The sequence below is a fragment of the Polypterus senegalus genome, chromosome 2 (assembly GCF_016835505.1).
Source record: "Polypterus senegalus isolate Bchr_013 chromosome 2, ASM1683550v1, whole genome shotgun sequence".
Taxonomy (NCBI): Eukaryota; Metazoa; Chordata; class Cladistia; order Polypteriformes; family Polypteridae; genus Polypterus; species Polypterus senegalus.
The window spans coordinates 188,906,545-188,934,022 of NC_053155.1; the positions used below are offsets into that span (position 1 = coordinate 188,906,545).

The 27,478-nt window shown below is 39.4% G+C and overlaps 1 protein-coding gene across 5 annotated transcripts in view; it reads left to right on the forward strand.

Moving 5' to 3' along the window:
• Nucleotides 1–27,478, forward strand: part of asb11 (ankyrin repeat and SOCS box containing 11) — a 127,561-nt gene that overhangs the window by 65,354 nt on the left and 34,729 nt on the right. For 3 of the 5 annotated variants that reach the window (XM_039745061.1, XM_039745062.1, XM_039745064.1), the window contains exons 6-8: nt 14,472–14,663; nt 19,824–19,944; nt 21,687–22,222. In XM_039745061.1, the coding sequence (XP_039600995.1) occupies nt 14,472–14,663; nt 19,824–19,944; nt 21,687–21,780 (407 nt within the window). In that variant the 3' untranslated portion in view covers nt 21,781–22,222. Of the gene's footprint in view, nt 1–14,471; nt 14,664–19,823; nt 19,945–21,686; nt 22,223–27,478 lie in introns of those variants that run through there. The other 2 variants (XM_039745065.1, XM_039745063.1) reach the window with 1 other exon arrangement.

Consider the following 27,478-nt stretch of genomic DNA (forward strand, 5'->3'; position numbering starts at 1 on the left):
CCATTTTTGAGTAAGTAATTATATATCCTGTTTTTTAGAGTAGCTGACAGGATCTTGTAGGTTGTTGGTAGACAAGTAATCAGATGATAGCTGTTTGGATCCTCTGAGTTCTTACCTTTTGAGAGTAGGAAGGTGGGTCCAGTTGTTAACCATACAGGAATACCTCTTGGGTCATTCATAATGTCATTAAGAGCTCTTGTCAATGCTTCATGAAGAGCTGTGAATTTTTTAGACCAGAAGTTTTGAAGTTTATCTGGCCCAGGATATTTCCAGTTGTGAGTTTGCTTCATGACTTTAGCTATCTCATCAACAGTGTAGTTTTTCCATGCCTCTGGTCTTACATGTTCATAGTTCTTCCTCTAATGTTTGATCCAAGGCACTTTGCCATTGTGGATGATATTATCTTTGAGGATTCCACATCAGAAGATTGTAACTTGTTCTTGACAGAGAGATTTAGCAATATCTGTTTTTTGGTTGTTCAACTAATGATAAAACTTTTAGCATCTACGTTGAAGATCTTATTCTGATTACAGTGATTACTTCTCTTCATGTACCGTCTCTACCGTTGAGCTTTGCCTGGAGATTCATTTTTATGTTTTAGTGCAGTATGTCAATAATTTCTTTGTCTGCTTTGTGCCTATTCTTAATCTTGTCTAACTTCATGCAGACCTGGCATGTTGGGACTCCTTTTTTGAACTCATTTATCACATAGAGATCTTTCCTGTAGGATTTTCTTGCCTTCCGAATCCTTTCCTTCTATGACGGTTTCTTATGAGCAGTCTTTGGCATCTATTTATCCTCACCAGCAATAACTGCAGCAGCTGCATAAATAAGCTGATTGACGTCACTGAGATTCAAGAAGTTACCTCATGCTATTCCCCCTAAAGTGATGTAGCCTAAAGTGATTTGATACCTTACAGCTCTAATGGGTTTGACCTTATTCAGTTTCTTGTGAAACTCTTTATATTGAGCAGTTTTTGATTGATACGCTGCTCCACCTCTAATGCTTCCTCATTGATGCTGCTAACTGATGTTTTTGTCTGTTCTACAGTAGTTAGACTGTTATCAGTTGTTGTTGTATAACAGCAGAGTAGTATTGGAGGTATCTGAGGTCTCAGTTTGGAGTGTTCGTTTGACATCAGCCTCAATTTGTTCAAGTTTGATGTCCGTGATCTTCTTTTTGTTGACTATGAACCACCTTTGAATCACTAAGGTATCAGGGTTCAAGTTCGTGAAGATGTCTGGATTTCTATTCCTCCAAACAGTATATGTACCTTTTACAATGCCACCTTTGATCTTTGCCATATCAGCATTGTAAAAGCACCACATTAATTCTTTATATTGCTCTATGGTCCATTGTTGTCCTGATTTCTTTTCTTTAAGTCCAGACAATGACGACGTTTGATCAGATATGCCATTTTGAACCATAGTCTGAGTTAGGGTACTATCTGATTTGTTGTGAGCAATTGATTGTTTAGCTGGTTGATGAGGATTTCTTGGGATCATGACCTGAGATACCAAACTTACTCCCATGCCAAATGCAGCATCATTCTCTCTATTTAGAACAATCTTGTTGACACTATGTATCTGATTTCTTTAACTTTGTGTATTCATGGTTTGCTAATCTAGCTCAAAAGCCAGTCCCATTATTCTGTTAACCATTCTCAATTTGATAATATATCTCTTCTGAGTATGATGGTCATCCAAGGTATTAGCGAGACATTGACAAGAACATTGCCAGGTCAACAACAAGAGTAGGCAGAGTTGGGATTTTGAAGACATTATTATTGTTATTATTATCATTGGTTTTATAAAGTTACATTATCAATAATAAAAATAATTAATGAAGAATAAAATCAACTCTATATTTCATACAGTTGTACTTTATATCAGTCTCAATACCCATCATATACTTGCACTGGAGAGCTGTGAACATCTAATATGCAGAAATCCCCCAGGGGTACTAAGACATCAAAATGGTTAGCAGATGCTCAGTTTGATTATTTTAGAATAGTGATAATAATTCTTGCCAGATTGTAACAAAAAGTTTGAATTTTTCATCAAAGAGATGAGATTTTTTAAAAATGTAATCAAAATAAGATTTTATTTTCCTGTTGAGTTATGAAGATTGGATTTGTGTCTTGTCAAATATATTTTGAGTAATCCTAGTCCAAGTGTGTTTTTCCTAATGTGCATCTCACTTTGCATAGATTGCTGAAAAGTGTTTTCGTAAATGGCTGAGTTCCATTTATTACCTGAAGTTCTAATTAAAAGATCCTATCTCAATGTTCTCTAGATCAGCTCAGGTATAGGTAATACCGTATAGTTTCAAACCTGGATGTTGAAGAATGATTAGGAAAGCTGTTTAGGTTTCTTTTAGAAAAAATTACAATTTGTATATAGTAGAAGAACTGTGGTACTGGAAATTGTGTTTAAAACATAACTGTTCAAAGGATGCAAGCACATTTGTCAACAGATCTTTTAATATCCATATGCCATGTGATTTCCCTTAGTTAAATATCATATAGGTCAAAGACAGAACAAGTGACAGTAACTGTAAAGTGTTCTTATTTAGTACCATATTTTAAGTTGGAGATGACCTAATAGATTACTGGTTAGGTGGCAATAATTGCTACTGGCAGGTGCCCATATCAAAATATAGAACTTGAGAAGGATTTCCTTTCCATTGCCTAATCAAGCAGGTACAGTTACACTGCCTTATAATTCCTTCCTTAGTTTCAGAGTACATATCTTTATTTGTGTCCCATTTATAAATTTGAAAACTTGGTAGTACCATAGCTTAAGTCTTTGAAGTGAATGATGTCACAGTTGTAGAGAAGAATATGTTATAGGCATATAGCACTTCAGTTGTCCTCAACTGTGTGTCAAGTGTCTTTTTCAAGCAACAACAACAACATTTATTTATATAGCACATTTTCATACAAACAGTAGCTCAAAGTGCTTTGCATAATGAAGAATAGAAAAATAAAAGACAGTAAGAAAAATAAGTCAACATTAATTAATATAGAATAAGAGTAAGGACCAATGGCCAGGGAGGGCAGAAAAAACAAAACAAAAAAAAACTCCAGACGGCTGGAGAAAAAATAAAATCTGTAGGGATTCCAAACCATGAGACCGCCCAGTCCCCTCTGGGCAATCTACCTAATATAAATGAAACAGTCCTCTTTGTATTTAGGGTTCTCACGGAAGGACTTGGTGATGATGGTCATGTAGACTTCTGGCTTTTAGTCCATCAATGTTGGAGCATCATGATGCTTTGAATAGGTGGTGGTGGTGCTGGTCGCCACCACAAAGAAACCGGAAAAAGAAACAGAAGAGAGAGTAGAGGTTAGTACGGATTTTAGAGCCACCATGAATAGTTATTATAATGAATTGAACATTCAGAGTTTCAGGATTAAATTAAAGTTAAATTATGAGAGGGCCATGTTAAAGTAATGTGTTTTCAGCAGTGTTTTAAAGTGCTCTACTGTATTAGCCTGGCGAATTCCTATTGGCAGGCTATTCCAGATTTTAGGTGCATAGCAGCAGAAGGCCGCCTCACCACTTCTTTTAAGTTTTGCTTTTGGAATTCTAAGGAGACACTCATTTGAGCATCTAAGGTTATGATTTGGAATATAGGGTGTCAGACATTCTGATATATAAGATGGAGCGAGATTATTTAAGGCTTTATAAACCATAAGCAGAATTTTAAAGTCAATTCTGAAAGTCACAGGTAACCAGTGTAGTGACATCAAGACTGGAGAAATGTGTTTGGATTTTCTTTTCCTAGTTAGGATTCTAGCAGCTGCATTCTGCACTTGTTGCAAACGATTTATGTCTTTTTTGGGTAGTCCTGAGAGGAGTGCGTTACAGTAATCTAGTCGACTGAAAACAAATGCGTGAATTAATTTCTCAATATCTTTAAATGATATAAGAGGTCTAAGTTTTGCTTTGTTTCTTAAGTGAAAAAATGCTGTCCTAGTGGTCTGATGAATATGCAATTTAAAATTAGGGTCACAGTCAACAGTTACCCCAAAGTTTTTTACTTCCGTCTTGACTTTTAATCCTAATGCATCAAGTTTATTTCTGATAACCTCATTGAATCCATTATTGCCAATCACTAAAATTTCAGTTTTCTCTTTATTTAGCTTGAGAAAATTACTATTCATCCATTCAGAAATACAAGTAAGACATTGTGTTAGTGAATCGAGAGAGTCGGTGTCATCAGGTGCTATTGATAAGTACAGCTGTGTGTCATCAGCATAGCTGTGGTAGCTCACGTTGTGCCTCGAGATAATCTGACCTAACGGAAGCATGTAGATTGAGAAGAGCAGAGGACCCAGGATAGGGCCTTGTGGAACACCATATCGGATATCATGTTTCTTGTAATGTGTGAGTTGTAATTACCACAACTAACAAAGAATTTTCTCCCTGTCAGGTAGGATTCAAACCAATTTAAGACATTGCCAGTGTGATGATGGTAGGCCCACCCATTGACTAAGGCGATTTCTAAGAATGTTGTGATCAATGGTGTCAAATGCAGCACTCAGATCTAAGAGGATGAGAACAGATAAATGGCCTCTGTTTGCATTTACCCGCAAGTCATTTACTACTTTAACGAGTGCAGTTTCTGTGCTGTGATTTGTTCTATAACCTGACTAAAATTTATCAAGAATAGCATGTTTATTGAGATGGTCATTTAACTGCATAATGACTGCCTTCACTAGAATTTTACTTAAGAAGGGCAGGTTAGAGATGGGTCTAAAATTTTCAAAAACAGAGGGGTCAAGATTTTTTTTCTTGAGTAGGGGTTTAACTACAGCAGTCATAAGATAGTCTGGAAAGACCCCGTATCTAATGATGAGTTTACAATGTCAAGAATATTGTCAATTAGCACGCCTGATACTTCTTTGAAAAAACTTGTTGGTATTGGGTCAAGGACGCAGGTGGAGGGTTTCAGTTGAGAGATTATGCTATGTAAATCAGGTAAATCTATCCCGGTAAAAGAATTTAATTTGTTTATAACGGAGTACTGGGGCTTAGGATGATCCGCAGTGTTGGGGAGATGTACTATGTTATTTCTAATATCAAGTAAGGAAATTTTAGATTATAAAGTGTTTTTCCAAAGTGAGTAAGAACTTTATAGTGACATTATTATTACTTCTGTGTTTCTACATTTATAGCAGTACTTGAAGTGGGACAGTACTTATTGGTATGCAGTAGTAGCACCTCTTTGAATTTCTACTTAGTGTACTGTCAACATTTCTTAGTGTACCAGTGAGAATCCCCTACCCTGCTAAGCCTACATAAGCCAATACACCCCTGGCTCTTCAGTTAAACGTAAAAATATCATTACCAATTTGATTTCATTTCAAGCACTGATTTGGTATCATAGTCATTATAGCTTACTGTCTCATGAATCCAGTGTCGCTGTTTGACTGTGCATGTTTTCTCTGTAACAGTGTAGGGTTTTGTTCAGTTTTTCTCCCAGAACCCAAAGAAGTACAGCTGAGCATAATTGTTAAAAGTGAATAACTACATGTGAGTTAACTGTTCTGCAACTGTCCTAGATGTAAATAATAAAGTAAACAATAATGTAAATAATAAAATAAAGTGTGATGGTAAGGAGTCATTTGCTATAATATTGCTCCAGTTTTGTTCCAGTTTTTTTGGGTCTGAGATAGTTTAAACACACATCTCGGTGGTGCTTAGTGTTTAAAGTGAGATTTTACATGTGAATTCACCAAATCTGATAATGTGTGGTCTACTTAGGAGGGAGTCCAAGGTACATGAGGCTCACTGATAGCTTCAGGGGATGATGGTTTCAAATTCCAAATTAATGTTAAGCCGTATTCTCCAATGAGTATTGTTTTGCTTGAGGTATGTGTCTGCTATGCTTATCTTGATATGTGCTATGAGCAAATGGTTAAAAAAGCATTTTGTAATGTTAGGGGTGAGTGCTAAAGTTTTTTAGCTTGAGTGGTTTTTTAATAGACAGCAATGCAGTATGATGTATAAAGATGCTGCTTTATTGCTTTTAGAGACCTGTATTTGAACCCTAGCCTAATAGTGTGAGTACTGTAAGGTTTCCATGTGTCCATCTGTGTTTTTTTGGTTATATGCTTTCCTTCCAAATCAAAATCTAAATAATGTTTATTTGATGTAGTTGGTGTCTTTAAACTCCATCCATCCATCCATCCTCTTCCGCTTATCCGAGGTCGGGTCGCGGGGGCAGCAGCTTAAGCAGAGAGGCCCAGACTTCCCTCTCCCGGCCACTTCTTCCAGCTCTTCGGGAGAATCCCAAAGGCGTTCCCAGGCCAGCCGGGAGACATAGTCCCTCCAGCGTGTCCTGGGTCTTCCCCGGGGCCTCCTCCCGGTTGGGCGTGCCCGGAACCCCTCACCAGGGAGGCGTCAAGGAGGCATCCTGATCAGATGCCGAGCCACTTCATCTGACTCCTCTCGATGCGGAGGAGCAGCGGCTCTACTCTGAGCCCCTCCCGGATGACTGAGCTTCTCACCCTATCTTTAAGGGAAAGCCCAGACACCCTGCGGAGGAAACTCATTTCAGCCGCTTGTATTCGCGATCTCGTTCTTTCGGTCACTACCCATAGCTCATGACCATAGGTGAGGGTAGGAGCGTAGATCGACTGGTAAATTGAGAGCTTTGCCTTACGGCTCAGCTCCTTTTTCACCACGACAGACCGATGCAGAGCCCGCATTACTGCAGATGCCGCACCGATCCGCCTGTCGATCTCACGCTCCATTCTTCCCTCACTCGTGAACAAGACCCGAGATACTTGAACTCCTCCACTTGGGGCAGGATCTCTCCCCCAACCCTGAGAGGGCACTCCACCCTTTTCCGGCTGAGGACCATGCTCGGATTTGGAGGTGCTGATTCTCATCCCAGCCGCTTCACACTCAGCTGCGAACCGATCCAGAGAGAGCTGAAGATCACGGCCTGATGAAGCAAACAGGACAACATCATCTGCAAAAGCAGTGACCCAATCCTGAGTCCACCAAACGGACCCCTTCAACACCCTGGCTGCGCTTAGAAATTCTGTCCATAAAAGTTATGAACAGAATGGTGACAAAGGGCAGCCCTGGCGGAGTCCAACTCTCACTGGAAGCGGGCTCGACTTACTGCGGCAATGCGGACCAAGCTCTGACACGGTTGTACAGAGACCGAACAGCTCTTATCAGGGGTCCGGTACCCCATACTCCCGGAGCACCCCCACAGGATTCCCGAGGGACACGGTCAATGCCTTTTCCAAGTCCACAAAACACATGTAGACCGGTCGGGCAAACTCCCATGCACCCTCAGGACTCTGCTAAGGGTGAAGAGCTGGTCCACTGTTCCGCGACCAGGGCTAAAACCACACTGTTCCTCCTGAATCCGAGGTTCACTATCCGGCGGACCCTCCTCTCCAGAACCCCGAATAGACTTTTCCAGGGAGGCTGAGGAGTGTGATCCCTCTATAGTTGGAACACACCCTCCGTCCCCTTTTAAAGAGGGGACCACCACCCCGGTCTGCCAATCCAGAGGCACTGTCCCGATGTCCATGCGATGTTGCAGAGGCGTGTCAACCAAGACAGTCCTACAACATCCAGAGCCTTAAGGAACTCGGCGATCTCATCCACCCCGGGGCCCTGCCACCAAGGAGTTTTTGACCACCTCGGTGACTTCAGTCCCAGAGATGGGAGAGCCCACCTCAGAGTCCCCAGGCTCTGCTTCCTCGTGGAAGGCATGTTAGTGGGATTGAGGAGGTCTTGAAGTACTCCTCCCACCGACCCTAGCGTCCGAGTGAGGTCAGCAGCGCACCATCCCCACCATATACGGTGTTGACACTGCACTGCTTCCCCTCCTGAGGCGCGGACGGTGGACCAGAATCTCCTCGAAGCCGTCCGAAAGTCGCTCTCCATGGCCTCTCCAAACTCCTCCCATGCCCGAGTTTTGCCTCAGCAACAACCGAAGCAGCGTTCGCTTGGCCTGCGGTACCTATCAGCTGCCTCCAGAGACCCACAGGACAAAAAGTCCTATAGGACTCCTTCTTCAGCTTGACGGCATCCCTCACGCGGTGTCCACCAGCGGGTTCGGGATTGCCGCCACGACAGGCACCGACCACCTTGCGGCCACAGCTCCGGTCAGCCGCCTCAACAATAGAGGCACGGAACATGGCCCATTCGGACTCAATGTCCCCACCTCCCTCGGGGCGTGGTTGAAGTTCTGCGGAGGTGGGAGTTGAAGCTACTTCTGACAGGGGACTCTGCCAGCCGTTCCCAGCAGACCCTCACAACACGTTTGGGCCTACCAGGTCTGACCGGCATCTTCCCCCACCATCGAAGCCAACTCACCACCAGGTGGTGATCAGTTGACAGCTCCGCCCCTCTCTTCACCCGAGTGTCCAAGACATATGGCGCAAGTCCGGCGACACGACCACAAAGTCGATCATCGACCTGAGGCCTAGGGTGTCCTGGTGCCAAGTGCACATATGAACACCCTTATGCTTGAACATGGTGTTCGTTATGGACAATCCATGACGAGCACAGAAGTCCAATAACAAAACACGCTCGGGTTCAGATCGGGGCCATTCCTCCCAATCACGCCCTTCCAGGTCTCACTGTCATTGCCCACGTGAGCATTGAAGTCTCCCAGCAAAGCGAGGGAATCCCAGAAGGTATGCCCTCTAGCAACCCCTCCAGAGACTCCAAAAGGGTGGATACTCCAAACTGCTGTTGGCGCATACGCACAAACAACAGTCAGGACCCTTCCCCACCCGAAGGGGAGGGAGGCCACCCTCGCCCACGGGGTAAACCCCAATGCACAGGCTCAGTGGGGGCAATAAGTATGCCCACACCTGCTCGGCGCCTCTCACCGGGGGCAACTCCAGAGTGGTAGAGAGTCCAGCCCCACTCAAGGATATTGGTTCCAGAGTCCAAGCTGTGCGTCGAGATGAGTCCGACTATATCTAGCCTGAACCTCTCGACCTCGCGCACTAGCTCAGGCTCCTTCCCCTTCAGAGAGGTGACATTCCACGTCCCAAGAGCCAGTTTCTGTAGCCGAGGATCAGACCGCCAAGGTCCCGCCTCGCCACCACCCAACTCACACTGCACCCAACCTCCTTGGCCCCTCCCATAGGTGGTGAGCCCATGGGGAGGAGGACCCACATAACCTCTTCGGGCTGTGCCCGGCCGAGCCCCATGGGTGCAGGCCCGGCCACCAGGCGCCATCGAGCCCCACCTCCAGGCCTGGCTCCAGAGGGGGCCCGGTGACCAGCGTCGGGCAAGGGAAAGCGTCGTCCAAGGTTTTTATTCTTCATTAGAGGTTTATTAAACCGCTCTTTGTCTCATCCCTCACCTAGGACCAGTTTGCCTTGGGTGGCCCTACCAGGGGCATAAAGCCCCGGACAACATAGCTCCTAGGATCATTGGGACACGCAAACCCCTCCACCACGATAAGGTGACGGTTCAAGGAGGTCTTTAAACTCAATTGTTGCAATGGATGTATGACTGACTCTGCCTTATGGTGCACCAGAGTTGGCAGTGCCAGATCTTAGTGACACTTGCAAGGCAAATGTATTTGGAAAAATAATGTGTCAGGAATACAAATAGTAAAAAAAATGAGTAGGAATATTTAACATCTCTGGATTTACCTAAGATTGATAAAGCCCAAAAGCTGTCTTTGTATTTTAGCTAAGGGCTAACATTTGCTCTTGTACTATGTTTCTATCATCCATCCATCCTTCCATCAACTATTGTATTCATTTATCCCCAGTTCATTGATGAATTTGCTGGAGCACCTTTCGATAATATTTGGCTAGGAACAAGTCCATTGCAGACGATCATAAAGAATGTAAAAAAGGCATTCAGTACTGTATATGTTTCCTTGCAATTAACAAAAAAATACAAACTTTCTCACTTATGTTGATATTAACAATAAGCCATCTGTATTTTTATTTACTTTAGTTTTCTTCTTCTCATCTTTTTTGCATTGCAGCATACATACAGAATACATATTTTCCCCTTTTCTTAAGGTTTTTCTAAGGCTTCTCACATTCTAAACCAACTTAACCTGACCAGAATATATTAATATTAAACAGTTGCATAGTTAATGTGAACCCAACACTATGAAAATAACTGATTTCTAACAAAACCAAACCTTAGCCAACAAGTCATCAGAGAGCTTTTTTTTAAAACCTCATATTATAAGTGAACCCAGTTGTGTTATTCTCAAATTACAAATGTATCTGCCTTTATTGTTGTAGAAATTTTTTATGTTTTGCTTCCTTCAGAATGGAATCTGCTTCTTTACCTTTGCATTAGAATTTCTGGTCGCTTTGTGATTTTTTATTGACCTTCCATATTCTGCAATATTCTGCTGTTTTGTTGCTCGCTTTCCTTGTTCTACAACCCACAAATAATACAGCAGATAATAGTTGTCATTGAGGGTAGAAGGATGTTACATTTCACAAATGTGATTCTATAAATAACTTCACTACTGGAATTGCTTTTAGCAGAATTTCAGGCACAGCTCAAGAACTTTCACACTTTTCCTTTTGATACGCAAATCCTGACATCTAATTCCATCATCCTCTGTAAGTAACACTGAAGTCACCCATGGCAGCAGCCTGAGCTATAAATCTTGCAACACTTCTTTAGTCAATCATTTCTGTCATTCATAAAACATCATCATTGCTGCAGTGCTGCTCCATTCTATCAAAAGTAGATTTTTATGCTTTTATCAAATTCTACCTACTAGGATTATCTGTACGATTTGGTTGCTCAGATACTTGCACTAATCTCAATTTCTATGGTTTTTGAACTCTCAGACTTATTAATAAAGTATTCAGATTTAGGCAGACCTGAATCCCAGTCTTTAGTGTTTAACTTGTTTAAGTCCATGAGACATCCAAGGACTATTGATGCTGGCAGTCTTGCCTTAATAAAATTGTACTTCCATACTCTTGGTAAAAGGTCACTCGGCTATGTGGAACTTACTTTTTGATAAGTGATGAATGAAAGAGATATGTTTCTGCTCCCTGAAACCTCGCTCACACTTTTGTGTTTATCTATGCATTTCTGCATCTGCATAATGCATGCAATCTGTCTCACACCAGTAAATTCAGTTCCGTTTATATCACTTAATCACCATCAAGTAGTGCAGAGCCATTTTTAAATGTGACACTCTGCATATCTTTCATATGAAGATGACACCTGAAATCTACCATTGTGAGCAATAATGTGTTTTCTCCACTGGCAAATCTCATTACATGATAATGAGGTTTGCTGAGATGAAATGACCACTTCTTCCACTCTTTTACAAAAACTCTGCCGTTACCTAGAAATTGCCCTTTCCTCTATCTTTATGCCTCAAGAGGAGGTTGTGGATATCCACTCTCTAAGCCCTGTGAAGCTTTAAGGTACTTTTCTGTCTCCAGTGCATCTTTAGGACTGTGATTGCCAAGACTGGCATCATAATTGGAAAATAGGAGATTTTACTACTGAAATATGTCTGATTGCTCAGTAAAAGAGTGAATGACAAGCAGACATATGTGGAATGAATGTAAGTAAATGCTTCCAGACAGGACTAAACAATTTTCTTATTGTTTAAATGGCATGAATTTTGCTAGAAGCATAAAAATTTGTTTCATGAATTTTGCTGTGAATTCTGTTCCACCTGAATCATTTCATTCATTAGTATTTCCGATATTTTCGATCAAAGTCCGTCCATGTTGTCTCAACAGATTCTGAAGAGTCATGTCTCCTTTTTATCCTTTTTTTTAACATGTGATATTTAATTCTTGCTTTTCTGTCATTTAAAAGCTATCTTTATGTTATGCATTGTTTTATTAATTTCTGATTGTTATGCAATACATTTTTATTTGAATTTTCAACCTGACTGTTTTTTCCTTATTTTTTATGCAAACCAACTCAGTATGCTATTAGGATGTTTAAGGTTCTCTGGAAAATAAATACAGATGTATTATCTTTGTTTAAATCATCTATTGTAGAAGTTTCTAAAAGGCTGGGTATAGTTACAAAGATAAACAGCATAATCACTGTACCTGGTATCTACCAAAAACAACAAATGAGTAACAATATGGATCTTTATCGCTCTATGGAGTTTAGGTTAGAGTCTAAAAACTAACAGGGGCAAAGGTAAAATAATATTAGAAGGTAGGCTTAACTTCCTCAGGAAACCTCCCAACAAGACATACAGCAGAGCCACACAGGCAGTAAGGGAGGTGCTACATATGTGAGTGTGGACGTTCAGGAGCACCAGGATACATATGACAAGGATGCATGTAATTATTCCCACAGAATACTAGGTCTGACCCCTTGCAAAACAAGAGAAGAAGAGAGAGAGAGGGAGACCAGTGTCAGAGCACCTGACATGGATACACTTCTTGGCACTAGAGGACACATAGTATCAAAATTATAAGTATGAGACAGTGCTGTCCATCTGATAATTCATTCAACTTGAAGCCACTTTTGCAAAAGTAGTCCTTTAAGAACAAATGGGATTGCTAATATTCAGAAGTTGATTTATATTCTCTTTTCAATGACAATATTCTTTCCTTCAGCAATCTCCAATAGCTTCCTAAGATGTAAACCCCAGTCAGTAAGGAACCAAAACAGAACTATCTCAGATAAAATCAGTTATCAGACTTTGTATAAATGGACAAATGAATGACAACTTCCAACTCCAGAAGTGATTTTAGGGCTTTGTTGTAATTACTTGGAATGGAGTTACAGCATCATCCATGACAGAGATTTATTGAGTGCAGATTCAGGAGTAAAGCAGGGCAAGTACTCATCTGGAAGGAGAAAGAGAAGTAAGGGGACTGGAGTGAGAGGGAAAAGGTCCAAAGAAAGATGGGAATTGAGAAGGGGAGTGAGGGTTAAATAAGGATTTAAGATACCTTTAAGCAAGCCTATAGAGGAAGCAGGTTTTTTAAAACATTTGTTGTACTTTGTGTAGAATATCCATCCATTGAGTCTTTCTGATTAATAAAGGTGCCATTCTTATTTAAAATTTACCTCCTATTTTTCTCAGTAGGGAGTGGTGCCATGTTCTCTCCCTAATATCACAAGAATTAAAGGCTGTAGTACCTCCTGTGTGGGTGGATGGATGGATGGATGGTGGAACTGGACCTAGACACAGACAGGCGGACATAGTTTAGTACCCAACACACACGTTTATTTACACAAAATATTTACAGCTTGTTCAGTGCACAACCTAGTGCCTCCTGCACCAATCCCCCAAAGTCCAGGCCTCACAGTCTCCAAATGCCTTCCTATCGGCCACCTCCACTCTTCTCTCCGAGCTCTGTCCTCTTCCACCCGACTCTTGCTACTGAATGAAGGGAGGCGGCCCCTTATATAGAAACCCGGATGGACTCCAGCTGCTTCCCGGCAATCTTCTGCGGACACACCCCCGTGTGGCGGAAGTGCCGGCTGCGCACCTGGAAGCCCTCCGGGTGTCCCTGCTCCTTTTCCCCCCAGCACTTCCTGGTGTGGCGGAAGTGCTGAGGTCCAGGGTTGTTCAGGCACCGGGGCGCCGCCTGGCGGTGGCCAAGGGCCCCTACAGGGTTGGGCTACCAAGCCCCAAACACAACCAGGGCGGTCGCCCCCTTGTGGTCTGGAGGAGGCACAAGCCCTCCTCTGGTCCACCTGGGTGTCCCGGCTGTGCTCCACCCCCAGCCGCATGCGACTGTATGTATGTGTATGTGTATGTGTATGTGTGTGTGTGTATGTGATGTTTTCTTCCCCCATCTGAAAGATATGAAGGATGGGTTTCTAGTTGTCTCTACATTTACCCTTTGTCATGGAGTGAGTGATGGTGTATGCATTAGTGTATTCTACAGTGGACTTGCATCTTATTTGGGATTGGGTCCCATTTTGCACCCAACATAATTGTAACCATTTGTGGCAGATAAATGATTACAAATTTTCTTTAAGCAAACTTCATGATTGGTGTGGCATTTGTAGCAGAATAAATTAGGGCAGCGTGTAATATATCGTTATCACTGTTATAATTACAGTATGTTTTGTCATTACTTCTACAACTGTTATTTTATCACTAATATCAACATGCCAATATCAACATTATATATTTCCTCTCTCTGTATTAATATTACACATAGTAAAACAAGTGGTATGAAAACAATAGTAAGAAATACGAAGTAATATGAAGTTGCTATATGTGTTTTTATCACATTCTTGTTTAACATGGTGCTACAAATGTGTTTTATTACATTATTCTTTTTTGGTGCTACAGAGTGACAAGATGTTGTATGCTGGTCAGACATGAAAGTGATCATTCAATTGTGCTCATGACAATACTACTACTGCCACTACAGCAAACGTCTTTGATGTTTATTCCCAATGAATTACAGTATGTAAGAAATTAACTCAAAGTATTTACTATTAAGTGAATACTGTGCTAAATTTCTCCTTGTTTATTTTCACAGGAGCAAATGTTGAACGAGGAAGATTACAAGATACTCCTTTACATGCTGCTGCACGAAAATCCAGCGTAAAAGTTGTGGATTTGCTAATTGACTATGGGGCGGATGTCAAATGGAGAAATACTGAAGGAAAAAGGCCAATAGACCTAGCAGTTCCAAACACTTCCGTGGAAAAGGCACTGCTATTAAGAGAAGGTACAGTATCTACTTACAAACAATGTACTTTTTATTTTAAAAAATCCAAGTTGATTTCAATAAAATTGATATAATTTAAAAATGAGAAATGAGTGCTACTCAGTGCTTGTTTTTAGGGAAAGTAATAATTGCAGGTTGATTCCTACCACCTGTAAGTTTGAAACTAATTCCTGAATGGGTATCAGGCACAACAAGAGTTCATTCTCTTCTTCCATCTTTTTGTTCATTCTTATTTTTAATATACTGCAATCTTTAAACCATAGCCCCATCAAAATAGAGTAACATAATCCCATTTGCATGTGTTAACTTGTGAGGCTAACTTGATGAAAGACCTGTATGAATGAGAGAGAGAGTGTGTGTGTGTGTGTGTGTGTATGTATGTGAATATACCCTGCAATGGATTTGTGCCAGAGAGTAGGTTACCTTTTCTCTTGCAGCTGTTGTTGCTGGCCTAAGTTTCACTCACCTACAACAATGGGCAGAAACTTTTGCAAGAAGACAGAAGGCTCAAACATCACAATCGAGGTTAAGAGATCAGAAATCCTCTTGCATTTGAACAGTATTCTTGCAACAGTCTGTTAGCCTTGGAAATGTTGACATCTCCCCGAACATCATTCACTCACGTGTTGCCGACCTTAAACTGCTGAAATACAGTAGCACAGCTAATCATTTCATAACCATATGCTTGCTGTAACATTTTGAGTGTTTCGTTACTGCTCTTCAAAAACTTAATGCTAAATTCAATCACCCACCATGGGTGTATTCTCACTAGAGCATCTTTTTCATCCACCATGATGACACGTCTACCACCATGAAAGAGAAACAGAGACAATCTCATTACTTTTCCATCAGCCCTCATACCTTAAAACTATAAATAATTATAATATATTAGAAGTCAAAACAGCTTGTGATTTAAAACTTTATGGACCCTTTTCAGATTCAATGTAAATTCTTTGTTTTATTTCAATTCCTTCCCTGCTGACCTACCAAATTTGCTTCATGGGTAATCTTATTTACAGGTTATAAATTAGAATATATTTAATTACAAATTGGTGGTGTATGTGTGTGAGAGTTCCCTGTGATAGACTGTTGCTCTCTCCAAGACTTGTTTCCTCCTTGCACAGAGTGCTAGGATAGTTGCTGGCTTCTCATAACTCTGAACTGAATAAGTGGGTTAGAAAACAAATGGATGGATAGAGATTTTCAGTTTTGCTTTCTAATCAGTGACACTGGGGTTAAATTCCAGCTCAGTCAGTCTGTATCAAGCTTATACTGTATGTTCTTCCATTATCTGTGCCAGTGTTTCTCTATGCACTCTGGTTTTTCTCCTCTGGAGATTAAGGGTGGTTTAATTGGTGGCACGCTACTCTGGGCTGGTATGAGCGGCTGTGGATTATTATAAACTGGCATTCCTTCCATAGTTGATTCTTAGCTTTTGCCTTGCATTGTCAGGATAGGCAGTTACCTTGAATTTGTAAATCGATGGATGGATGGCTAAGTGAAACCTTTGATAGAGCACCTCTGCTGTAACAACACAAAGGCTCATAGTTTTGACTAGCTTGTTTACGCTGAAAAAAAATTGTTTATATGCATGAGATCAATGACCTGAAGGCTAGACACCTGTGGGATTGCAACTTCTGGGCCATTCACTATGTAATAATTCACTTTATGTCTTTATGATTGAAAAGCTGTATACTTAAAATGTTCTTTGCTTTAATAAACATTATGGACAATCTAATTTTCATATCACAAACAGTTACACATTTCTTTTAATATACCTTTGACACAATTAAATAAAGAGCAAAAAAAAAGCAACATTTATGGCTATTTTTTGTGAATACCAGTATCAAGACCTGTATTGCAATATTGAGATGGAGTGGTATAATTTGATGCCTTAAATATAAAATCATTAAACATCATTATTGGAGAAATTGTAATTTATGAATAGACAAAAGGCAAACATCATAGTAAAGAAGTTAAGATACTATTAATGCATATGTAAAGGATAAAACAGAAGAATATCTGTATTAATTAAACATAAGTGTCTAGTATATTAATGAATGAATTTAAGAAAACTATTTGCACTGTAGAATATTTGCAGTGAAAATGGCTGTTGCTATTCTGAATACAACCTCCAGATGGCAGTAAAACCCAAAGTATTAAATCATTTTTGTTGGGTGGTCTTCATGAATAAACTGTAATTTTATTTTCATTTCCTCTTGAAATAGTTTGAAATTTTAACAAAAATCAGAGATAGATATAATGTTTATTTTAAAATTATGTATAATTTTTTGTCTTTTGGGTTTTAATAGCATTACAATTTTGCTATGTTAACATATTTCCAATGTTAGGAAGAGTGGCACAGTCTATTACATATACAAGCATAGCAAGAACATTACTTTTAAGCAATAATGTCTTTTTTTCCACGTTTTAAAGCTTGAATTTATACTTTGATTTCTGCAGAGGTTTCATCCACCCTGACACCTTACTTCCAAGCTTATTTACCTCGTATATCTTATTTTGGTTTAATGTTCTTTTAGAGGGTAATTATTATTATAATAAATAATATCAATGTTTCTAATTTTTATTCCTTATTAACTAATACATTTAGCCATGGCATCTTACAAAAATTACCATAACTATGATGCATTTGTGTGTTATACTATAACAAATTGGACATTGACTTTAAATACAAATTATATTAAATAATAGTTACACTACCTGTCAAAGACAGGTACTAGAATATTTAAAAACTACTGTACATGTACTTTCTGTGTCTTTTCTCAGTATCCTCATGTGCCTGAATCATTATTGCCCAGTGCTTCTCCTTTCAAGCTTGTTCCAGTAAAGCCTGCTTCTCTGACTGTATCATTATTTTTGAGGTGCCTTTCACCCCTCCTGTCAACTTTTATACTTCCTGTCTTAGCAGGCTACTCTCTTGGCATGGCTCCTATGTATTTTCTCCTCCTCATTTGTCTAACACTGGCACTTCATCTTTTGATCATGTCACCAAAGCCAAATTGACCAATCACACCAAAGCCAAACTGACTAGTCAGATTGCTCTGAGGCAACAGACACACAAACATACCTTAATTTTATTTATTTATTTTTATATAGTAAAAGATAATTATATCTGTCTTCTTTCAAATGTCAAAAAAGTAAGAAATAGCCCTGGTATAAATATTTTTCCTTCACCAGAAATTGTGGTCTTTTCTCTTTCAATTAACAAGCTAGGTTGTGGGTGAGTGCATTGGCAGTTCCATTTATTTAGTTTTGAATATAACATATTTGGCAACGGCATCCCATCAAGAGATGGTTCCTGGATTAGGTCTTCTAAACATTGCATGCTCAAACTCATTTATTCCAATTCAGACTCAAGTTGGCATATTGCACAAAATGAGAGCCAGCCCCGGACTCATCCCGGTTCATTCCTGGGCATAATTGCCTACATGGCTATACTCACAAAGACCCAGCTTTGAGAGTCAGTAACCTTTATCTAGCATGTCTTTGAGGATATAGAGGGGCACAGTGGTACAGCTGCTACCACACAGTAGGTAGATCATGGGTTCATGGCCCAGTGCCTGCCTGTGTGGGGAGCACTTTAAGTAGTGAGAAAAGCACTGTATAAAGAATTATTATTACTATTATAATCAGAGTAATAAGAGGAAAACCCATGCAAAGACAAGGTGATGGGTGCAGACTTAACGTGGATGAGCTTCCAGAGACCCTAAATTTAGGTTGGGGGTTCAGTAAGTGGATGGATGGATGAATGAATGGAAAATACCTTAAACAATTATATTCTTTGTTAACTTGTTTTTTTACCTTTAAAAACATGTCATTATGAAATGGAAAAAATAAAGCAAGTTGATATTGTTTTCCATAATACATGGTTACAAGATCATAAACCGTGAAACCGGGTGGGCCAGCCTAATCTTAGCCTACCTAATATTAGTGATAAGTCAGCAATTCAAGAGCAAATTAATTGGTTTTGCTTCATAAAAAGAATTGCGAAAATATGCCATTGGGCAACCAATTAAATTTGTGTCTTTGAGTCAGGAAGAATAGTCTTTAGTATATAAAACATTTTTTCACCTCAATATATAGTTGTCTTATCTGAAGCCTTGTCGCAGTGTGTGTAAGAGGACAAGACTTCCCATCAGGCAGCAGGAATGCACTGTGGCTGAATAGAAAGGCCATGGGTATTTTTTTTTCTTCCCTCAACTACATTGCATAACAATTTTATTGCCTGTGATTGAGTGTGCCCAGTGATGGACTGGCATGCCATCCGCAGTTTGTTTTTGCCATGTGTTCACTGCTGTTATAATAAAATTGATTGCCCTATGACCCTGTAATGGAAAATGTTTGTTCAGAAAATTGATTGATGCCTTGATCTATAAGGTGGAAAGGTTGAGACTTTAACTCTGATGTCTTCAATATTATGTTTCCGGAAGCAATTTTGAAACTTATTTTACTTCTACTACTACTTACTTTCCAATTATATTTACATTTATGAAATAAATAACATCATATATTTTATGACAGGCTACGATGGTGCATGAGCCTAAAACAGCAAATGTTAGAGGAACTAACCTTAGAGGCTGGACAAGTTAAAGCTCTGCTGTGACTTACTATACATCATGGCTTAACCACATATCATAATTAACAAGGATTTTGAAATTAGATAGAAAAGTACATTACATCAGCCTTTAATTTTCACCATACTCTGCTCTACACTCTTAACATTCACATGCTGCAAAAAATTATATTTTGTTTGTGTATAACATATGACATTTGTATGCACGTGAATCACAACTAACATATTCAGTGACTATATGAATACTGTAGTGTAGTCCTGAGTGTGACATACCATGACATTATTTCAGATAAAGCACTGCATCAAAGGAATGTATTTGTTTTAAATCACATTAAATTAGTTATAAATAGCTATAGCTGACAAATTTCTAATACATATTCAAGTCCACTTAACAATGTTAAAGAAGTGATCACAATAGAAACGAGAAAAGCTCATTCTGGTTTAAAATTCTCTGTGCATGTCTTCTCATTCCATTGATCTTTGTAATTAAGTGATTGACTTTTCTTTAAATTTCTTTGTAATTAAGTGATTGACTTTTGTTTTAATCTATTCTTGTCACTTCTCAGGTCCTGCGGCTCTCACACAGCTTTGTCGCCTCTGCATCCGGAAATGTTTGGGTCGATTAAGACTTCACAAAGTGACCAGCTTAGAACTACCCGAGCGATTAAAGGAATTTCTGCTCTATAGGTAACTACTTGTGGGTGCTACACTATAATAATTAAAAATAAAATCATGTACTTCAATAATTAATTTTTTTTTTAATCTTTGCTCCTTTATAAAGATTACTGATGATAAATATATGACTTATTTGTTTTTGTCAAAGATTTCCCATTAGGTTTGACACTTGCATCAAATTAAATTAATTAGTCTTTTCTTTAAACATCCACTGAAATAGCCTTCATTAAAAGAGCTGTATGTTTAGATTAAACAAGTCTGACTTTAATAATTAAATATTTTACCTTCTTGCCAGCCATCTGATTGACTCTAGACAAATCTGTGACTGTGAGGGATTTGTACCAGTGAAAATCGTGAGGTCAGGAGAGGTCCTTATGGGATGCTTATATAGTTTATATCAGTGTTTAAATTATGTATGCTGGACATCAGTTCATCTGTTCCTAAAATGAAAAGGCATATTCTGAATAACACAAATCACAAAGTGACACAGTGGCACTTTTACTTTGGCTTGATGTGTTTTGTTTACATGTTCTGCGGTGTTTGTATAAGTCTCCACTGAGGATTTTCACTTCCGTTTAAGCTATGCTTAGAGGCTGTTGGCAGCTCTGAATTTCTAACAACAAAAGTGTGCCATTAAACAAGATGTGCTTCCACTCTGCTATACACAGACGTGGACAAATTTGTTGGTACCTCGCACCACGATAAAAGAAGAATCCACAATTGTCTCTGAAATAACCTGAAACTGACAAAAGTAATTGACACCCATCTTTGTTTATCCCACATTTAACAAAATTCAGACATTGTTGTAGAATTTTGATTCAATAGAATATTTCAAATAATAACTCAAATGAAAATGGTATGGACATACATGATTGGACCCTTAACCTAATATTTTGTTGCACAGCCTTTAGAGGCAATCACTGCAAACAAGTGACTCCTGTAGCTCTCAAAGAAACTTCTGAACCCATTAACAGGTAGATTGGCCACTCTTCATATTTCAGTTTTTTCCAATGATATTTGATAGGTGTGAAATTAGGGCCCATAGAAGGCCACTTCAGAATAGCCGATGTTTTGTTCTTTGCCATTATTGGGTGCTTTTATCTGTGTATTTTTGGTCATCATCCTATTGGAGGATCCATGACCTGCGACTGAATACATTGTCACCTTCATGAAAGCAGTTAAGGACAACTAGCTCTGTGACATGGTGCATCATCATGTTGGAATTAACCATTAGAAGATGGGTAAATTGAGGTCATAAAGGGATGCACATAGTCAGCAACAATACTCAAATAGGGTATAGCATTCAAGTGATGATTGATTGGTATTAATGGGCCAAGCGTGTGCCAAGAAAACATTCCCTACACCATTACACCACCAGCCTGGACTATTGACACAGGACAGGATGGGTACATAAATTACTACAGCTGGCATTAGATTCTGCCCCTTCCATAAATGTGCTTTGAACGAAATTGGGATGCAACTGGCCAGTTCTTCAGCTGTCTAGTTTTAATGAACTTATGCCCACTGCAGCCTCAGCTTTCTGTTTGTGGCTGACAGGATTGGAACCTGACATAGCCTTCTGCTGTTGTAGCCCATCTGCCTCATAATTCAACATGTTGTGCACTCTAAGATGCTTTTGTGCTCAACACAGTTGTACAAACGGTTATCTGAGTCCCCATAGCCTTTCTGTTAGCCTCAACCAGTCTGGCATTTTCTTCTGACCTCTCTGATCAGCAAAACATTTCTCTTCACAGAACTGCTGCTCACTGGATGTTTTTTGTTTCTCACACTAATTCTAACAAACTCCAGAGACTGCTCTTTGTGAAAAGCCCAGGAGATCATCAATAACAAATACTCAGACAAGCCTGTCTGGCACCAACAATCATACTACAGTCATGACATTCTGGAAGTTTGATTTGAACATTTACTGTAGCTCCTGACTTGTAGTTGGATGATTATATGCATTTCACTGCTGCCACATGATTGGCAGATTAGCTAATTGCATGCATAAGGAGGTGCACAGGTGTTCCTAACAGTTTGCTCAGTGGGTTTATATGGACCATGATACTGGAGCACTGAAACAAAAACTACATACCTACAGAAGCATGTCTCTGCATTTCAGATTACATTCTTAATGACAGTTTTACAAAGCAGTGAATAAGATGGTGAAAGCGAAATGATGATGAGTTCTGTTAACAAATATTCTTCCAGCCATTTGATCTTTTTACTATTGCATTTAGTCGCACTTTGGTGTGAAGTTGTGTCACAGTCTATAATCTAATGCCTTAGTTCACAAAGGAAGGATGAAGGTGCTTACAATGAAGCCAAGTAACACAAGAACAGTGTTATCATTTATCAAACATGCATGTATATACTGTAAATCCTTGTGTATGTTTTGTATTGAATTATTTTTTAATTTGTGTGTGATATGTACAGTATTAATATTAAAAAATACACACACCAATGGCCACAAAAATGATAATTTGTCATCATTATATATGTCTTGTCAAGCAAGTTGAATATTGTACTTTTAAAAGTCAAAGAGCAAGCCCAGGAACTGTAGCTGGACTGCTCAAATTAAACACCATTTGACTGGCACAAGATGGCAGTGTGACCTCCTCTTGTTTAAAATACTTGTAAAGACATACAATATATACTTTTTTCTTTGGCATCATGTTATTAAACAGAACATTTCAACTTCAGCTCTCTGGTTGTATAAACAGTTTGCATTGTCTCCACACCTTACCCTCATAAAATTAAATCAATTAACATAATTTTAGCAGTGATGAAAAATAAGTATTGTGATGGTGCCCCAAAACACTCACTATAGTCTACTGGCAGAAAGTCAGGTTGATTGGCAATTCCAGACTGCTGCTATGAGCAAGTGTGGATGTGTGCATAAGTTTGCCCTGGTATAGATGGTGTTAATCTTGTTCTTGTTTTGTGGTCAGTGCCACCAGAATAGTCTCCAGCTATCTGTATTCTCTGTTAAACCTTCTTCTTCTTCTTTCGGCTGCTCCTGTTAGGGGTTGCCACAGCAGATCATCTTCTTTCATGTCTTTCTGTCCTCTGTATCTTGTTCCTTAACACCCATCACCTGCATGTCCTCTCTCACCACATCCATAAACCTTCTCTTAGGCCTTTCTCTTTTTCTCTTAGCCTGGCATCTCTATCCTTAGCATCCTTTTCCCAATATACTCATCATCTCTCCTCTGCACATGTCCAAACCAACACAATCTCACCTCTTTGACTTTGTCTCCCAACTGTCCAACCTGAACCGACCCTCCAATGTACTCATTTCTAATCCTGTCCATCTCCGTTACACCCAATGCAAATCTTAGCATCTTTAACTTTAATTCTGCCACCTCCTCTTAAATAAAGCAAATTAATAAAACATATATATTGAAGGCTGTCAGGGAAACAACATGAAAGAGCGACTAGCAAGATATTCTATAACTGAAACCACCATGTTTGCAAGGCGTTACAGTACAGTAGTCACAATGCAAACTCATATTCACTGAAATCCCTTAAAATTGCTCTCTTTAGAATATCTTCATCATCACCACCATAATTTTTATTGCTCTTTTCCTGCTGACAGTTGTAGTAGCACTATGCTGAGCTGGGCTGACCAGACCTCCCTATACCCAGCAGATTCATCCAGATACCCAGATGCTCCCAGGAAGAGGGACGAGAGACGAGAGATAACGCCCATAGTATGTCATCGATATTCTATTTCAGCTTGTCTTGTACACCTTCCACAGGAGGTACCCCATGTCCATCCTAACTACATGCCAAAACCACCTCAACTAGCTTATTTCTGCAACTGGGTCGAAACAGTTCTATGCCAATATTCTCCCATATTGTACAGTTCTTTACCTTATTATGGAAAGAGAGCCTAGCAATCCTGTGCAGGAACATCACTTTAGCAAATTGTACTCACAGTCTGATTTTTTCAGTCACTAAAGGAACTTATGAACATAGATCAGGGGTGTCGAACACCGGGCCCGGTGGGCCGCAGTGGCTACAGGTTTTCATTCTAACCCTTTTCCTAATCAGTGATTAGTTTTCACTGCTAATTAACTCCCTTTGCCTTTGTTTTCATAGCCCTGTTTTTAAGGATTCAGTCCTCTGAATTGATTTATTTCTTCATTTGACAGCCAAATAAAAATGAGATGTGAAACGAGCCACCAGAATACCAGCTAAACTGGGATTTCAAACTCCAACCAGTCTCTTAATGAGAAGCTAATTATTGCTGTTAATTAAGCCTGTTATTTAATTCTATGGCTTGTTGCTGCTCTCATTCTGCCACAGTAGTGGCTAAAGGTTTTCATTCTAACCCTTTTCCTAATCAGTGTGTAGTTTTCACTGCTAATTAACTCCTTTTCCCTTCATTTCAATAGTCCTGTTTTTAAGGATTTGGTGCTCTGAATTTATTCCTTTCTTTATTAAATGACAGCCAAACAGAAATAAGATGTGAAACCCGCCAACAGGTGACCAGCTAAACTGGGATTTCACTCCAATCAGTCTTATAATGAAAAGTTGATTTTTGCTGTTAATTAAACTCATTATTTAATTCCACAGCTTGTTGCTGCTCTCATTCTTCCACAGCAGACATTTCCAAATCTGTTGATTTTTCTGTTTTTTTGTAAGAACACCATCAAAATGTTTTGGTGACTGAGAGATCAACCTTACTGAGACCTTCACCTTTCTTTATTTTCAGATATTATGTGATGGGTACAGGTAAGCTGGTCATATGGTAGCTTGTTTGATGTTTCATTATTGTTTGGCTACTAATTAAGGAAAAAGAGACAACTAAGGGGACTGAGTCAAGTTAATTAAAATGAAGGCAAAAGAAGTTAATTAGCAGTAAAAATGGCTCACTAATGAAGAAGAGGGTTAGAATGAAAACATGCAGCCACTGTAGCCCTCAAGGACTGGAATTCGACACCCGTGACATAGATGAACATGAGGATGTAGACCAACCAATGAATCAGCAGCTGTATCACATTTCATTACGAAGGTCTGGTACGAAGTTCATAAAACTGATGCTACTGTATCCATTTGTTGGTCAGTTTCATGATCACCTCTAACCTCACTTGTGAACAAGACACAGATAAATTAGGAGTTCCCTACTGGGGCAGCTGTTCTCCTTTTACCTGCATGAAACAAGCCTATCTTTTTCAATTGAAGATCATTACTTAAGATTTGAAGTTGCAAATTTGCATGATTTCCACATACAATTTAGCAGGGGGGCATTCCACTGCACCAGAGATCACAGTTTGATGAGTCTAAGAGCGCAATATCATCCAAAACTCAATAACCTCCAAACCTTGGCTGCACTCTAACATCTGAAAATCCTGAATAGGAGACAAAATAACACACATTTCTTGGAAGAGTCTAGCACCCAAATTAAGCAATTTCAGCTTAATGCCAAGATGACTATGTAACTCACTTGGCACAAATACAGGGAAAATATGGCACGAAGAAGCAGCTGCTTAACCAAAGAATCTTTTATCTCTTTCCACAAGGTACTGTGAGGTACAAGGTAATAAGTATTTTTCAAGTGCACAAAGAACATTTAGACAGAACTGGCAAACACCATGATCCCTCGTGTTTCTTTTCAAAGACAAAGTGTTGCTCTAGTGCCACACAGCCAGGATGATGCTTCTTTTGAGTCTGAGTTTCACCTCTCAGATTGGACCTCTATTACATTATCCCAGGGAGCCCAAGGAGTGTAATCCGTCGGTAAAAAGAACACACCATGGACACTGAAGAATTACAAAAGTCATAGGTAAAGGGTGAAATCCAGGAAGTTATCCCCCAGACCATGAAGAAGGTTCCAGGATGGAGAAGATGGGGCCTTGACAAACGAAACAGCCTGCACTAAGATGCTATTAGGCCAGCTTTGCTCTTCTTCAGTTCTGAATGGGAGAAAGGATGCAGAGATATCTGGGGCCACCAGAGGGTGCTCTGAGGGAAGACAACATAACTTTCAAGAGGTGCACCTGAGTAGTACTTCCATGGATTGCCTTGCATGAGAGAAGAGTTGAGCAACAACTGAATTTGCCATGGAGGTAGTACGGTCAGAGAGCATAAGGGCAGTAAGAGAATTCAGAGGATTCAGAATCCAGCCCACCAGTGACATATGCACTGTTCCTGCCATGCAACTTTGAAGAAGCACGTTGGCCAAAAAAAAAACCCACAATAATATCTAGTTCTTTGAGCATCTACTCCTCCAGCTTTACAACTGTGTAGATTATTTTGTCACTGTAGTGACTTCTGTCACAGAAATGGACCCAATTCCAACAAATGCTCTGGCTCTCCATCTTTTTAGGAGGATTATCCACCATGTTTAGGGATTCGTCAAAGTACTGCTTCTAGGTTTTTAATGAATGTGTTGAAATATATTCTAGTAGCAAGTACAGGTACAATAAACAATGCTTTAAAAAGTGTATTCCTTTGTAAATTCATGGAAAAACACAAAGCCAGCTATGGTCCTTTCTACATAAGCTTTAAAACCCTGTGTACTATATGGAATAGCTTACTTATTTACCTACCTAACAAGTACCACTAAACACTCATTTTTTCACCTAACTCTGGGTCTCTTTCATTACGTTGATCTCTCCCACTTGTTAGTAAGACTATGAGATAACTAAAACATTAATTTTTGATTGATGGTGGCTCGCTTAGAGGCAAGCCACAAGATCACATACATCATCAATGGAGGTCCTATTTTTGTTACGGGATACAGCTGATAAATTCCATTACAGACCTGTGTCACTGCACTTTTGAGCTTTCACTTACACTTAACAAGTAGGGTCCATCTGGCTTTTTTGGATGTTTCACTTAACTGGAATAACACAGTCCAACTTCTTACAAAGTACATTCAGAGATTGAGTGTCACCATCTAACGTACAGGAGCATTATAAGTTTCAGAAGGTTTCAATTTTGGCATTAACCACTTTAAGTGTTTGGATCACGTTTGTCTTCAGCTACAAATGCAATTAACTGTGCAAGTCATTGCTTTGCTATTAACATTTGCAAGTTAATCTCTCTTTAATTATTTTACAACTTAAAAATCAAAGGGCCGAAATGGAAAAATATCCTTGTATTGCACTTCATCTTCTCAAAAGATCTCAATTATGAAACACAGCAATACTATGCACTTGCACTGAAATAGAAATAAGGCTTACTGCAGGTTTTTGTTAATGATACCACTCAATCATCCTTAGACATCAGTGCAAAGCATGTGCATTAGTTTAACAGCCTTAAATTTACATCTTATGAATTCCACAGCTTTCTACAGTGGTTTATGAGTAAGCTCAATGAAAAATCATTTTCTGAATCGAGGTTATTTCAAATGTTCCATCCATTTCAGTTACCAGTTGAAGTAAGCCAAGCAATTTAAATTTAAAATATCTGCCCGATGACAAAGCTAAAGGTGGCTGTTCAGACTGTCATTTCCCTTCAGTTTCTTAGGAAACAAAATTTCCAATATCTCCTGAGAGTTTTTTTGGGGGAATATTAGAAATTATCGGTCATCCCA